The following is a 16,941-nucleotide window of genomic DNA, read 5'->3' as shown; positions in this document are numbered from 1 at the left end:
CATTGTATTGCCTGTAAAGTGACTGTTACTGTATATTGTTTGTGTTCCTTTCTGGTCTATGTTGCTTTTAGGCTCTCTCTTTGCTTAGAGGACCCCTTTCAATATTTCTTGTAGGGCTGGTTTCGTGTTTGCAAATTCCTTTAGTTTTTGTTTGTCCTGGAAGCTTTTTATCTCTCCTTCAATTTTCAATGACAGCCTAGCTGGATATAGTATTCTTGGCTGCATATTTTTCTCATTTAGTGTTCTGAATATGTCCTGCCAGTCCTTTCTGGCCTGCCAGGTCTCTGTGGATAAGTCTGCTGCCAATCTAATGTTTCTACCATTGTAGGTTACAGATCTCTTCTCCCGAGCTGCTTTCAGGATTTTCTCTTTGTCTCTGAGACTCGTAAGTTTTACTATTAGATGTCGGGGTGTTGACCTATTTTTATTGATTTTGAGAGGGGTTCTCTGTGCTTCTTGGATTTTGATGTCTGCTTCCTTCCCCAAATTAGGGAAGTTCTCTGCTATAATTTGCTCCATTATACCTTCTGCCCCCCTCTCTCTTTCTTCTTCTTCTGGGATCCCAATTATTCTAATGTTGTTTCGTCTTATGGTATCGTTTATCTCTCGAATTCTGCCCTTGTGATCCAGTAGTTGTTTATCTCTCTTTTTCTCAGCTTCTTTATTTTCCATCATTTGGTCTTCTATCTCACTGATTCTTTCTTCTGCCTCATTTATCCTAGCAGTTAGCGCCCCCATATTTGATTGCACCTCATTAATAGCCTTTTTGATTTCTACTTGGTTAGATTTTAGTTCTTTTACTTCTCCAGAAAGGGTTTCTCTAATAACTTCCATGCTTTTTTCAAGCCCAGCTAGTATCTTTAAAGTGATGATTCTGAACTCTAGATCTGACATCGTACTGATGTCCGTATTGAGTAGGTCCCTGGCAGTCGGTACTACCTCTTGTTCTTTTTGTTGAGGTGATTTTTTCCGTCTTGTCATTTTGTGCAGAGGAGAATAGATTAATGAGAGAACAAAATGCTAGCAGGGTAACAACGTCCCCAGAAAATATACTCTAAACAAATCAGAAAAGACCTGAAGCAGTGGGAAAAGAAAGGGAAAGAGAGAAAAAAGAAAAAGAAAGAAAAAAAGAAAAAAGAAAAAGATAAAGATAAAAACAAACAAAAGCAGAACAAAACAAAACAAAACAAAAACAGAATGTGATCAAATATGATCAGGCTGGTTTATAGATCAGTGCCACACACTAGATTTTGGGTGTATTTTGGTCTGTTAAAAGAAAGTCCCTCCCAAAATTTTAAAGAAAGAAAAACTTATATATGTACAAAAATAAGGGTTGATATGATGAAGGGATGGAATATGACTGTAAAGATGGAAATTATAAAAAATTTTATAAAAGGATTTGATAAGTTGTTTGAAAAAAGAAAGAAGAGGATTTAAAAAAAAAAAAAGAAAGAAAGAAAAAAGGGAGAAAATGTGATCAGGCAGGGGAGTAGAAAAAAACCATACACTAGAGATTTAGAGTATATTTTGATCTGTTAGAAGAAACTATCTCAAATTTTTAAAGAGAGAACAACTTATATATATATATATGGCAAAAATACAGGTAACTACTATGAAAGGATAGAATATGACTCTAAAAATGAAAAATAAAAATGTTTTTTTTTTTAAAAAAGGGATTGATAAGATGTTGGTTGAAAAAGGGAAAAAGAAAAATTCAAAAAAAAAAGAAAAAAAGAAAAAAGAAAAAAAGACAGTTAAAAAAAATAATTTACTTTGAAAGACTAAAGAATCATGGTAAAAAAGCCATGAATTCTATGTGCAGTATTCCCCTAGCGCTGGAGTTCTGCCGTTCTCATTGATCGGTAAACTTGGTCTTGGCTGGCTGTTCTCGCTGATCTTCTGGGGGAGGGGCCTGTTGCCGTGGTTCCCAAATGTCTTTGCCGGAGGCAGAATTGCCCCGCCCTTGCCGGTCCGGGCTAAGTAATCTGCTCGGGTTTGCTCTCCGGAGCTTTTGTTCCCTGCAAGCTTTCCGTACAGCTTTGGAGGCGGAGAGTGAAAATGGCGGCCTCCCAGTCTACGCCCCGGAGGAGCCGAGAACTCGGGGTCCCGCTCCTCAGCGAGCCCCCAGAGAAAAGCAGTCAGTCACTCCCGTCTCCCCGGTCTCTGGCCACACTCCGCGCTCACCCGGCCTGTGACCGCGCCTTTCTATCTGGCACCCGACCCCGGGTGGAGTCTCCAAACCCAGCAGATCCCCGCGGTGCGCTCCCGCACCTCTCCTCCCGGGGGAAGAAGGTGAGTCTCCCCGGATCTGCCGCTTGTTGGGTCCCTGCTGGAGGGGCAGTGGCCCGACTGTGCCGCGGATCACGGTTTATGGCAACCCTGAGCTGAGAGCCCGCGCCTGGGCTCCGTCTCTGCAGCCGGCTTCCCCGCTCAGATCCCTGGGAGCTCTGCCGCACTCAGGCACCCCCGGTCTTTCTGTGACCCCGAGGGTCCTGAGACCACACTGTCCCGCGAGGGTTCCACCCCCCACTTCGCCACCAGAGTGACGTCCCTCAGCGGAGCCGACTTCTAAAAGTTCCGATTTTGTGCTCCGCGGCTCTATCACTTGCCAGAAGCGGCCGATGGAGGTCCCTCCCCCGCCGTCTATCCTCCCGAATATCGCCTCGGATTCACTTCTCCGCACGTCCTACCTTCCAGAAAGTGGTCGCTTTTCTGTTCAGAGAGTTGTTGCTATTCTTTTCTTCGATCTCCTGCTGAGTTTGTAGGTGTTCAGAATGGTTTGATCCCTATCCAGCTGAATTCCTGAGAGGAGACGAAATCCAGGTCTCCTACTCCTCCGCCATCTTGCTCCGCCCCCCTCACTTTGTTCTTAATTACAGGGGAAAAGTGTTCAGTCTTTCATTAATAAGTATGATATTAGCTTTAAGTTTTCCATAGATATCACCAATGATTTTTTAATCACAACAGCTCTTAAATTTTGTCAGATGTTTATTCAGCTATTATGGTGATCATATGCTTTTTTTACTTTAATTTGGTAAATTACATTGATTGACTTTTGAATATTAAACCAACCTTGTATTCCTAGAACAAATTTCATTGTCATGATGCATTTACATTTTATATGTTGCTAGATTTAATTTCATATTTAATTTCAAATTTTCATACTTCTTTATTCTTATAATGTCTATCTGATTTTGGTATCAGAATAATGTGGCCTCATAAAAAGAGTAGCAAAGTATTCCTTTGTTGTTTACTTTTCATGTCTGTGTGAGATTACCATTTTTTCCCCTTAGATGCATGATAGAATTCACCAGTGAAGTTCCGCTCCTTCTGATTTCACTTTTCATCCTATTATCACAGTTAACCTCTTTTAACTCTTTCTGACCTGAATTCTTCTGGATATTAGCTTAACCAAAAGGTATTTGTTGATAAATAGATACTGCCTGAGATTGATAAGTTTAAAACTAGTCATAACTTAAAAAGAAAAATGAGAGTTTATCTCACTTCCATTATTCCCATCTTCTCTCCTCCTTTGCATTTTGTCTTACAAACAACTAAGGCTTCAGTATTTTACCCTAAGTTAACTCTAAAGGTGGAAAAGCTATACATAACCTTAATATTATTTTGATAGTAAATTTTATTTAGTGCCAGGCCAATTTATCATGCCAAGATTATATTTCCTCCATTACAAATTCAAAGTAATGACCTCTGGCCTTTTTGAAGGAAAATGTATACTCTTTGTTACATTTTTATTAACTTCCTTTGATCTTTATTAACCATTGGTGCACTTTAGTTTGTTTCATAGTTAGACCATGTCTTCCATGTGTTTTTATTTTGTTTTGTTTATCCTGGGGTATTTATTTATTTATTTTAAGTTTTATTTCTTTAAGTAATCTCTACACCCAACATGGGGCTTGAATTCACAACCTGGAGATAAAGAGTTGCATGCTCTTCTGACTAAGCCAGCCAGGTGCCCCTATTTTAAGGTTTCTACTTACCTTTCTTTTTCCATTTGCATTATTTGCTTCTGTCATGTATTAGTTTCTCATTGCTGCTATAACAAATTACCACAAACCTGGTGCCTTATCTTAGCATTATAGTACATTTCAGTAGTTCAGAAATCTAAAATGGGTTGGTAAGGTTATAGTCCTGCTAGAAGCTGTAGGGGAGAATTTATTTTCTTGCCTTTCCAATTTCTAGAGACTATCCACATTCCTTAGCTCATGACCCTGCATTACTCCATCCTCTATTTCTGCTGTCATACTTCCTTCTCTTACTCGACCCTCTTATAACCAATATATTGGGCCTACCTGTATAATCCAGGATAATCTCCTCATTTCAGGATCCTTAATTTAATCACATCTGCAAAGTATTGCCATGGACAGGTTCTGGGGACTAGGATGTGGACATCCTTGGGGAGCCATAGTCATATATACAATATTTTCCAACTTCTCAATCATACTTTTTTACGACATCAAAAAGTATATTAACATAAGATATTTAGGGTCCTGGGGAATCAGATTTTCTCCAGAATTATTTCCTAGTTTGTTTATTCCTCCAAGCTTATCCTGGCACTAACATTAGTCTAGAATAGAGAATATATATTTTTCAATACTGTAACTCTGTACCTCTCCAGATCACTAGGCTATTGTTTCTCTTAAATATTAGGCAGAAAAAGCCTTTTGAGCAAAGATGTGTGTGTTTCTCTGTCTGTGATTCAGCTGAAAGTTGAACTAGAACCTTCTTGGAGGAAGCTACTTAAGGCCTTAGAGTAAAGTCAGCACATTCTTATTCAAGTTTGTCCTTCCAAGACTCTGACTGTTGTTGCCTTATTAAATACAATGCCTGAATCCCAAGAATCAATGGACAACTAATTAGCTGTGTGCCACCACATAACAAGGACTCAAACTCAACTTTTTAGTTAAATGAAACAGCTATTCAGTATGTACTATATAATATGATAACTCTATAATGGATATAGTAGTGAATCTAATAGTTTCATAGTGGTTTAAAGAGGCTCAATACTGGGGTTTTATAGGGACATTCTATTGAAAACTCGAATTGTTTGTTCCTTTAGGATTGTTGTGCTGATAAAGATGTCAATTTAGCCACCTTGGTATCACAAGGAGAGAATCTGCCTGAGAGCAATGAAGAGAAAAAGCAGAGCCATGAGCTGGAAAAACAGATAGATGAAGAGATTAAGTTCCAATGAGAATTTTTAAGCCTCTTGATCTAGTCATGTCTAAAGCCAACTGTATATGTCAGTTATGTGAGGCAATAAATTCCTTTTTTTTTTTCTTAAGCTAGTTTGTCTTAGTTTTCTTCACAAGGTAAGAATGCTATTAAGATAAGAAATTCATGGGGGCAGACATATAGATCAGTACTTTACCCATTTGAAAATTTCCCTGAGATAACTTAAAGCTCTCATCCAAATGTCTTATACCCTCTTTTCTCAAAAGGATCAATAGAAAACATAGACTATTGTTACCTAACATAGACTGTTGTTACCTAATGGTAATTTCTGTGAGATGTTTATTTATTCATATCTCAGAATGAAAGTTTACAGTGGGAATTGGGTGACCATAACTTTCTAATGGAGGAAAATAAAGTCCCTTAAACTCTTTAAAATTCCCATTCACTTTACATGAAGTTTTATCACACACACACACACACACACACTACAGAAAGAAACTACAATATTCCACATATAGTTTTAATACTAAGGTCAAAACCATGTTCTTTTGCTGGTCAATCCTCTTTCCTTTACATAATTACTTCTAAGGACCAAAAAAAAAAAAAAAATCCTCATTCCAAACATCTGTATATTTGCCAAATAATCCTCCTGCTGGATTTACTTTGGATTTAGTTCTCAAAGATAGGCTCTAAAGTCTTTAACTGAAGGAAACACACACACACACACACACACACACACACACACACACACAACCACCACCACCACCACCAAAAACCTAAAACACAAATAGACTTTACTCAGGCTCTGTTCTGAATTCTGAGGAGATGCCTCCTCCCCATGTTTTAAATTTTAAGAAGAACCATCTCACCTTCCAATGTCCACTTTAAAAAAATATTTTCCATACTCTTTCTGACTGTTACATGCTTACAAATTTTGGAATTGTTTGTCTAATGTTATTTGCAAAGAGTGACTTCTTGCAGCTGTCAGTAAATGTGCTATGTCTCCCTCCCTCAAATCCCAGGATAATCCCCTCTGAATGTCTGACAGACTTTATAGAATTATGATGACATTCAGAGTGCTCTCAGGGCTCTGAGCCACAGAAAGTATTTTTCAACATTATAATTTATCTGTGATCTTTTTACTGCCATGTCCTCTAAAATACTCAGGAAGACAAAGTCAGCATGGCTTGTTCTTGGGCACTTTTTGTTTTGTTCTGGGAAGACAACTTTTGGATCTGAAAAGTGGATAATGCCACACTCACACTTTCCACTTTGTACCATTTACGATGAGAGACACCAAACAAGTTGGTGGCTTTAGACATACATGGCTTGGCTGGCCCTTTGTCACTCTGACAGCAACATGTACCCAATTCTCAATATTTGGGGCTCCCATACCGAGGTCTATTACTTAGGGTAACCATCACATGAGTTTTGATAAAGCTGGCTCTTAGCTCTGAGTCTGGTCCCGAATTTGCTTTATAACCCTGAAGCCTGGCGGGTGCCTAAAATGACCTGATTACCAGGAGAAGGAGCAGAGCGGGCAGAGGACCTTTAGATGGCTATTATAGAGTAGCCCTCTGTAGGCAGACCCATATAGAGCCATCCCCCATCACTAGCAATTTAGTAAGGAATTGCTTTATTCTGGAGCTATCGCCTCGGAGCATAGCGCTGCAGAAATAGGATTTTGATGTTGGGGAGTGGTAGGAAGATCATTTTGAGGCCCTGGACATTGCCTAGGTCTATATGGCACACTGTGAAGGGCATGCTAGCTGCTATGGGAATTGGGACTACAAGGGAAGAGAAGAGAGAAGGGCACCAAATTCAGATCCATTTGTCTGGCTCACAGTTTTGCCAAACAGTGGCTCTGTTTCAGGGCTAAACCCTTTAGTAAAGGGTTAGGGAGAAACACTCTGAGTTTATTCCCCTCCCCACGATGCTTCTTTAGAATGTTTTTTATTTTGTGGTCACATCTGAGTTTGCCTGACTTCTGCATGCACATTGAAGCAGTTTCATGCTGAGAGTTGTTACAAGGTAGATCAGTGAATTAAAAATAAACCGAAATGTTTGCATTTTAGGTCAAAACGTTTATACTGCTCTGGTGAAGAAACCCAGTAATTTTTTCATTATTTAAATGGGACATATGTCTACAAGACATTCCAAGGACCTGTCTTTTTGTAGCTACAGATAAGAATTCCTTTAACTGCTAGCTCTCTACCAGACTTCTATTAGCAGAGCACAAAGTAATTATAGTTGTCCGATTGGCTGGTATTATTTGGAAAAAGTAATTGTCCAAAAGAAGAGAATATGCAGACAGAATGATTTAATAATTTGTATATCAAATTTGCCCTTTGGGTGGTTGTCATTAACATATAAATTAACTTATAAATTATATTCTGAACAGTGTGTAAACTCTGGAAAATTAGATAAAATAAAACCTCTCCACACACTAGAATTTCCCGTAATTCAGAATGGAGAAAGAACACAAGATTCTGAAAATACATGAGACTGCCGCACTATGCCATAGCATTTTAAATCTCCTCCAGTTTGGGCGCCTGGGTGGCTCAGTTGGTTAAGCGACTGCCTTCGGCTCAGGTCATGATCCTGGAGTCCCAGGATCGAGTCCCGCATCGGGCTCCCTGCTCGGCAGGGAGTCTGCTTCTCCCTCTGACCCTCCTCCCTCTCATGCTCTCTGTCTCTCATTTTCTCTCTCTCAAATAAATAAATAAAATCTAAAAAAAAAAATAAATAAATAAATCTCCTCCAGTTAAAGGCTTTCTTTAGTATTTGGGTATAGCTCTCTTGTCAAACAGGTAAGCAGAAGGCAGAAAATGCAAGCTTTGGAAGATCTTCCTACATGTCCAAGTGTGCCAAGTCCTGCTTGGCCATTGAATATTCATACTCTACTTGTAGCTTCAAAACCAGGGTGCAGATTCTGCAAAAAGCCCATCTGAGAATAAACTTTTCAGATCTACTAGAATGAAGTCCAGGAATCACTGCAGTAGTTTATACTATCTGGTCTCAAATGCTTTTGAAGCCCACGAAGTGGGTCATGTCTAAAAGGCCCAAGATAGGGTATTTAAAGATATTATAATATTTCTAAAAATATTTATAAATGGCCAAGCACACTGACGCTAATTGATTCAGTAACCAATGAAGACATCTTTGTTAATTTTTTTTTTTAAATAAAATCCTTTTTTCAGGGGCACCTGGGTGGCTCAGTCAGTTAAGCGTCTGCCTTTGGCTCAGGTCATGATCCCATGATCCCATGATTCCCTGCTCAGCAGGGAGCCTGCTTCTCCCTCTACCTCCTGCTCCCCCTGCTTGTGCTCTCTCTCTGTCAAATAAATAAATAAAATCTTTTTAAAAAAATTCTTTTTTCAGATTAGTGAGATCCCTCTCTGCATTTATTTATGTTTGAGGGTGCCCAAAACAGAAAATGTAATAAACATCCATGATAAATATTTGCCACCAAAATGAACAAATATTAAATTTTATTCCCTTCAGTTATTTTTTATTTTTTAAGTAAAGCATTAAAATCTCTACATTTTCTCTGCCAGGTCCATTATCTTCCCTTTCCAAACAAAGGTCGGCATCATCTGGTGTACGTATCCCAATTACATTTTTGTTCTTGTGTTATATTTTTTTATGTTCTTTAACAGAATTATGTAATATTCTCCATGTCTTGCCCAATTAGAAAATTTTTATTATATTTTCTAATCTTTATTGTTAGTATGTAAGTATGGTGTTTTTTTATTGTCTATCAATCTTAGATTGGATAATCTTCTGAATTCTCTTAATTTTACAAGTTATCTGAGGTTTCTTTTGAATTTCCTAGGAAAATGATCATATATTCTACAAATAAAAATTTGGTCTTTTCCTTTCCAATTCTTATACCTCTTTTATTTTGTATTATTTCTTTGGTTAGGAACTTCAGTTCAGTGTTGAATAGTAAGATGATTATAGGCATCCTTGTCTTAGTTCTTATTTTACTTGAGGTGCTTCTAAAATTTCCCCATTTAGACTAATGTTTGTTGTTAGTTTTTGATAGATTTACTTGATTAGGTAGAAGAAATTGCCTTCTATGCACATTTTTTAGGTTTTTTTTTTTTCTGCTTTATTGAGAGAAGCATATGGCATTTCTTTGTCAATCTCTTAATGCAGTAAATGTGATGATTTAATTTGAAGATTTTTCCAATGTTAAATTATTCTTGCCTTCCCAGTCTTAATCTATTTGGTCATTATCTATCTATCTATCATCTATCTATCTATCTATCTGTCATCTATCTATCTATCTATCTATCATCTATCTATCTATCTGTCTGTCTATCTATGCATTCAATTCCATATGGCAATTTGGGGACTTTTTAGTTATTTATATCATTCATTTAACAAATATTCATTGAGTACTTCCTATGTGCCAGGCACTTAGGCAATACAAGTACAGTAATGAACAAAATAAATTAAAAAAAAATCCTTGCCCTCATAGATTACATTTGAGAAAGCAGTCAACAAGCAAGATTGATAAGTAAAATGTATAGCATGTTAGATAGTGATTGCTATTAAAGAAAAGAATAAAAAGAGAAAAGGGATGTAAAATCTGTGTGAAGGGTTGGACTTTAAATTGAGCATCCAAGAAAGTCTTCACAAAAATGTAAATCTGAGGAAAGGCCTGTAGGAAGGGAGAGGACTTAACTATGCAGCTAACTGGATAAAGAATACTCCAAGCAGAAGAAACAGAAGTTAAGCCATCCTAAAGTAAGGACATTGCTGACCTATTTTTTTTTTAAGATTTTATTTATTTATTTGACAGAGAGAGATACAGCGAGGGAGGGAACACAAGCAGGGAGAGTGGGTGAGGGAGAAGCAGGCTCCCCACTGAGCAGGGAGCCCGATGCGGGGCTCGATCCCAGGACCCTGGGATCATGACCTGAGTTGAAGGCAGACGCTTAACGACTGAGCCACCCAGGTGCCCCATTGCTGACATATTTAAAGAAAATTTGGCAATTTTTTTCCTAGAAAATTTGCCTATTTCATTGAAATTTTCAAATTCATTGGTATACAATTACTTATAATGCTTAATTATTTTTTAAAATGATTGCATTTGCTTTAGGTCACTTTTTGTTTTGATTAGTCTACCTAGAAGTTTGTCTATTTTGTTATTATTCTCAATATTATTGTTACCAAATACACTCTGTAAATTGGAATTGACAATTTATACGTTGCATCTCAGATGTGCATAAAAGCCACTTTATATTTCTTTACCTCAGATGACAGCCTCCTTCTTATACTCGTAGATGGCTCTAGTAAACTTCTGAATATCTTCGGTGTCAAAGAGGAGCTCATGAAAATTTGGTAGTGCTAGCCCAAGCTCTCTCTCATTCTGCCTAACCACACCATGCTGCCATTTTGACTCCACTCCGCAGCTGAGTGTTATTGGCATGAAGGCATTCTGCAAGGTAGCCTCTTTAGTGATTCCACAAGAGCACAAGCTGCCGTCTTTCTACCATTGCTCTCAAACCCTTCACTGACCATCTGCATAAGCTTGGGGTTGCATAGGATTTGCAATTAAAACTTAAAGAATCATCAGCACAAAGGAGAACAGAAAGGCCTAGTCCCAGAGAACTGACTTACCCTGAAGCAACTTCCTTGCTTGGATCAGGCCAATCGCCATGAGTTATAGACACTTTAGGGGTAGAATTAGTAAGACCAAGGACAATGTCTGAGACAAATGGGATGAGACACTTCAACTAGAGTGTATAAATAATATTTTTTGGTTTTTGTATTTTATGATGCTATGATATCTTGAGGCTTTAATAGTTAGAGATTATCCCTCTCAGGATTAGAGAACTCCTAGAGATAGCAAACACTTACCTGAAAGCATAATCGTTAAATGCAAATCAACCAATCCAGAGCCCATATCCTCAACCACCTCCTTACGGGGCCAAGCCACTATAATCCTGCCTTAATCATCCCAGGGCCAAGTATCAGACAAGTAGGGGAAGTTCCTATGTCTCAGAACCCACCAAAATTATTGAAACTAGCCAATCCTAGGTGTGTCTACTTTGTTTACCCTGCCTGGCCTATTCCTTCACACAAAAACCACAATAAAAGCTCTCACCCATGCTTTCCTCTTGCTCCCTCTGATTCCTGACTGACCCTGGTGCTTCCTCATTTGGCCCCAGTTGGTATGCCATACCTCTTATTTCTAGGGATCTGTGAATATAAACTTCTTCCTTGATGACAATCATTTCCATGTTTGCAAGTCTTACCATACCTGATTAGAACAAATCCTGGTACATTTTAAAACATAGAGGGCCACATATAGAACATAGGCCTGTGTATGCAATACCGTTAGGATGTTAAAGGTCCTTTGCAACTAGATGCCATCTTAAGAAGGAAGATATTGGTGGGGAGGGAGAAGTATTAGAGTCCTTGAATGGGGATTGAAGTAGTTCACAATTCCAATCTCATAGATAATGAAGTCATTGCTGCTCTTGGTAGAAACCTTTTTGTCAAACTTTACCTTCCTGAGGATAGTGGCAAGTGATTATGGATGATACTCCTATAGCTGCTTAGCCCCAGCATTTAGCACCATTAAAAGGCTTCTGAGTTAAGTTAGGAATTTCTGCTTGAATGTCCAGTGCTTTAGGCTGCTTGAAAGGATCACAGAGGTAGCACCACACTTTGCTTTTATTATCAGAACAATGTTGTATAGTGTAATCAAATTACCTGAGTTTGAATCTAGGCTCCATCACATGGGCTATGTGACCTTAGACAAATTATTTAACCTCTCTTCACCATAGTTTTCCCACCTATAAAATGAAAATAATTGTAATTGTACCTACTTCATGGGGTGGTTATGAGTAGTAAATGAAACAATCCATAGAAGTTACTAATTTAATACCTAGCACTGACCATTAATTATGATGATAACTAGAATGATTATTCATATGTCTTTGTGCAGGTACTGTGCTAAGTGGTTCCTTGCTTCCTCTATTTTCCCAGTGTCCCATCATAGTATTATTACCTAGGAATAGAGGAGCTGGGCTTGAGTCCTTTGACTCTACACTTACTCTTATTAGCCATCATCTCCCCATGACTGGAGGTTTAAGAGAGGGTAAATCAAAGAGAGAGTTCAGGAATTCTGGCACCCTTCTACTACATCCAAGAGTGAAAAACAAGACTACTTAAGACGCCTTGTGACATTTCTTATGTTGCCACCAATGTTGCTGGTATTTAGATCACTCAGTCCAAGCTGTAGTGTACAAGACATCTACAAATTTCCTTCAAAACATTTCAAGAATGTTATGCTTTTTTTCTTTCCCACAAAAAGGCAAACATTACTGAAACATTTCATTTTTGTTTGAAAAAAGATGTTCTTTGGCATCAAATATCTAACATGAAGATATTTTCTGGAACATCAAACAATCATTGATAGCTAACAATGCTGGTTTTGCTTAAATGAAAGCCATTATGAAGCCACCAAGTTGTTATTTAGCCAAGAACCATGAGATTCAATAAGTTATGGGAGCATGAGTATCCAAAGGAAAGATATTTTTCTGTTAGTACTGAACCTGAATGTTGATCTCTTTTGAAAAAAAAAAAAAAGGCAAGATTGAAGGACAGTGAGAAAGAAAAAGAGAAAGAGAAAAAGAAGTTCTGGTTGTTATTTAAAGAATATACACCAGTGAAACAAACTGTTCCAAGGCTATCATGTCATCATTTCAAATTAGAAGCAACACTGGTTAGAGGTATAAAATAGTATTGATAAAAATTTTGTAATTAGAGTTTGAACTCTAAGCAATTGCACTAACATAAATAGTAGTGTGTAAATCCCAGTCGAATAGGGAGTGGGCAACTCCAAAGAGGGTCACCAAGCAAAGAAGAGTTAGACAAATAAAGAAGAAGATCTAGACAGGGGAGGGCAGGGATTCTCCCTTTGGTCCTCCCAGCTCAGGATTTACCTATCCCTTAACAAGGAAGGATTAGAGCAAATACCAGAAGCACCCAATGTATTATTTGTAGTGTTGTGTTATGAATGATTGCTTAGATTGATAGTGGAGTAACAATACACAATATAGCATTTATCCTTTTATAATCAATATAAATTCCTGAGTAAAAGACCTCCTTCAGACATTGTTAATGCAACTGGGGAGAATTCAGCTGATAATTGCACTTATAGGCCTGTTACCCTTGCAACTTTTCTTTTTTTAAAGTTTTTATTTATTTAAGTAATCTCTACACCCAACATGGGGCTTGAACCCATGATCCCAAGTTCAAGAGTCACATGCCCCTCAGACTGAGTCAGCCAGGCCACACTGTCCCTTTTAAGCGTTCTTAAGAGAGGGAAAGATAACACACACACACACACACACACACACACACACACACACACACACAGGGAAAGAGAGATGGGAAGGGGGGGAGAGAAATAAGACCTAATGTCCTAAGCCACCATTTTGTGTAATGAATTAACTTCTCTTCTTTGCAACTAGAATGTTACTATTTGTTATGTGCCATCATCCTTGGAAGAAATGAAAAGATAATACTCAACTCATTTTTTGGTAGAGTTTAATTTTCTTGTGGAAGCTGCATTGAGAAAGTCTCCTAGAAAATGTCTTCCAAGGAGGCCTGGTGCCATCTGGATGTGTCACAAATTTCACTGATAAACTGAGATGTGTTAAGCTATTGTTTCTTGCTACTGACTCTTCACCCAGTGGCTTTAGAATACCCTTGAAGTATATTGACTTTGGAACCTAACAGGCATGGGTTCAAATTCTGGTTCTGCCCCCTCCAGGCTGTCTGATTTAGGGAAAGTTAGTTATTTGCACCTGCAAGAAGGACCTATCTATGCCATAATAGGAATGTCTTCCTTGCACGGTTGCCCTGCTGATTTCATGAGACAATGCATGTAAAACACTATGAACTCTCAACAAATGTCATTCTTAACCACTGGATGTGACAACCCTGAGTACCCCCACCGCATAGCTTTCCTCTTGGGGAGACTGCAAACAACACAGAGCCATTAGCCCTGTTTCCTACTGAGCCATCTGGCATTGATTTTTCACTGCATATCCTGGGGACAAGCTGCACATCACTAGTGCCATAAAATAAAGGAAGCAATAATTCTCCTCTGACCATTCGACTGCTAAAATGAAGGGACCTGGAATTTTACACCCTCTAGGATAATACAGAAGGCCTTGTAATAGGTTACCCTGCGTTGCTGGTTTCAGGACTGTTAGCTGAGGGGGAAGGGGCGATTTGTATGCCAGAGGCTTTACATTATCCATTAGCATTGTGGTCTCTTTGAGTTCTTGTCATAACCTGCAAGGTGTTTTATGAAAGAATTAACCCCAAGTAGCTTTTGCAGAAATAAAATAATATGCTACAGAAGGCTTGCTCATTTTCTGCCTGTATTTTACTGCTATGTAAGACATGGAGAGTGAGAAAATGGGAGAGAAAAAAAAAAAAACGAGGAAAGACAGAGAGATGTGCAAAGAGGAGAGAGGGAAGTATGTGTTGACCCTATTCTTCTCTGCTTCAACTAAATATGCATTTTCTACATCTTTGTTTCAGACTACCAAAAAACTAGCAGGGCCAAGTGTTATTTTTTTTTTTTTTTTTTAAATTAAAGACCACGTACTGCTTTTCTTTCTGGTTTTAAAGGATGACGTGTTTATTATAGAAAGTATGAAAGCATATTTTAGAAGAGAACATTTTAAATTTCCCATAATGTTGTCAAACAGATGTAACCATTGGTAATATTTTGGTGCATTTTGTTCTAATGTGTTTTTTATGTATGTATGTGGAGGCCATATTGAACATACAGTTTTGTATCTTCCTTTTTTTTTTTTTAATCATTACTAGGTATATTTCTCCACATCTTTGAAAATTCTTTTAAAGATAAAATCTGATCAATTCATCATACCACACACAAAAATAAACTTTAAGTGAATCAGAGATCTAAATGTTAAAAAATTGACCTACGCAATGCTAGAAGAAAACACGAATGATTTTTTTTTAATATATAGTCTAAATGGAGGGAAAATTACGTATGACTTAGAATTTAGATGCAGTTTAAGGACACCTGGGTGGCTCAGTCATTAAGTGTCTGCCTTCAGCTCAGGTCATGATCCCAGCGTTCTGGGATCGAGCCCTGCATCAGGCTCTGTGCTCAGCAGGGAGCCTGCTTCTCCCTCTCCCTCTACCTGCCTGCCTGCCTGCCTGTCTGACTACTTGTGCTCTCCCGCTCTCTCCCTCTGTCAAATAAATAAATAAAATCTTTAAAAAAAAAAAAGAATTTAGAATGCAGTTTAAAAAATTGATAAATTTGATTACATAAAAATTAAACCATTTTCATGGCAAAAAAAAAAAAAAACCCACCATAAGCAAAATCAAAGGACAAACAACAAATTGAGAGTATATATTTGCAACATATATCACAGATAAAGTACTAATTTCCCTAAATATCAAAAACTTGTAAAGATTGAAGAGAAAAAGACCAAAATTCCTATAGAAAAAAATGGACATGAGATATAAACAATTTATATGTGTATATATGTACATAGCCCTTAAATAAAGAGACGTCCAATTTTATTTATAATAAGAAAAATACAGACTGAAAGGAAACTGAAATATTTTAAAGTTTAGCAAGGCTGAGAAGAAAAGGGTACTCATAAAATACTGGTAGGAATGGAAAATGGTACAATCTCTATGGAGGGGTGTGGTATAATAATAAATATGTTTGGTTTTTGTCCCAGATTCCTGGCACAGAGCTCCCCAAACCCTTGGAATTTCCTGAGTGATAGGAATATCTTTTGTTATTCATAACAAGCCTCTTTAGATTAGACCTGAGTTTATGCTAATGAGGTGATTTAGGCTGGCGGGGAGGGTTTGGGGAGGGGCGGGTCCCTAAAAGCCTCAGGATGAGGCCAGTGACCAGAAAGACCAAGTGATTAGAGGATTGAAATTTCAGCCTCATTCCTGACTTCAGGGAAGGCGGGTAAGGCAGAGCTGGAGATTAAGCTCCATAGCAACTCTTGAACAAGAAGGTTTGATGAGTTTTGGGCTGGTTAACACTCTGAGGTGCTGGGAGGTGGTGCCCTGGAGAGAGTTTGGAAGTTCCACATCCCTCCCCTCATACCTTTCCCTACGCATGTCTTTCATTTGGCTGTTCCTGAATTGTATCCTTTGTAAATAAACTGGTAAATGTAAATAAAGTATTTCCTGAGTTCATGAGTCATCCCTATCACCTATTTTTTGCACTCTTACATTCAAGAAATTCACTTTCTGAATGGATGTGGAAAGTTAGACACTAACTGGGACAGGAGAATGGTGAATAAGAGTCAGGACATATCAAAAATCATACCTTATGGCTGTGCACTTTTCTTATGGGTAAAGACCCTGAACAGCATAGCCTGGAGCTGGGCATGGGAGAGAAAGGAAGGGTCTTCTCACTTTCCTTCAGGCCAACAGTTTCCTCAGTGTCAATATTTATAGACCATTTGAAAATGAATTCTCAATCCAGTTCCATCTACTTGTGGTTTTTATGTATACTAGATTTTGGCAAAAGGTTGATTACGAGTCTTCGATTTTAGTATTATTATAATTGTCACATTTCTTCCCATATCATTTCTAATTATTTTAATGGGGGAATTGGTAAAAGTTGCATCAGAAGCCATTTAAAAATGTTAACTCTTAAATTTTTTATAGTAGTGTTCTATGAAATCCCATGGGGGATTTATCTGT

At 38.0% G+C, this 16,941-nt stretch overlaps 1 protein-coding gene across 3 annotated transcripts in view; it reads left to right on the top strand.

The window, feature by feature from the left end:
- LOC118555510 (uncharacterized) overlaps nt 1-16,941 on the top strand; it is a 213,133-nt gene that overhangs the window by 119,918 nt on the left and 76,274 nt on the right. The window contains exon 4 of one of the 3 annotated variants that reach the window (XM_078076285.1): nt 8,751-8,794. The exons of the other annotated variants lie outside the window; for them this stretch is intronic. Within the exon in view, the coding sequence (XP_077932411.1) occupies nt 8,751-8,794 (44 nt within the window). The remainder of the gene's footprint in view (nt 1-8,750; nt 8,795-16,941) is intronic. 3 annotated transcript variants of the gene reach the window in all.

Source organism: Halichoerus grypus, chromosome 6, assembly GCF_964656455.1.
Source record: "Halichoerus grypus chromosome 6, mHalGry1.hap1.1, whole genome shotgun sequence".
NCBI lineage: Eukaryota > Metazoa > Chordata > Mammalia > Carnivora > Phocidae > Halichoerus > Halichoerus grypus.
This window is presented reverse-complemented; position numbering and strand designations above follow the sequence as displayed.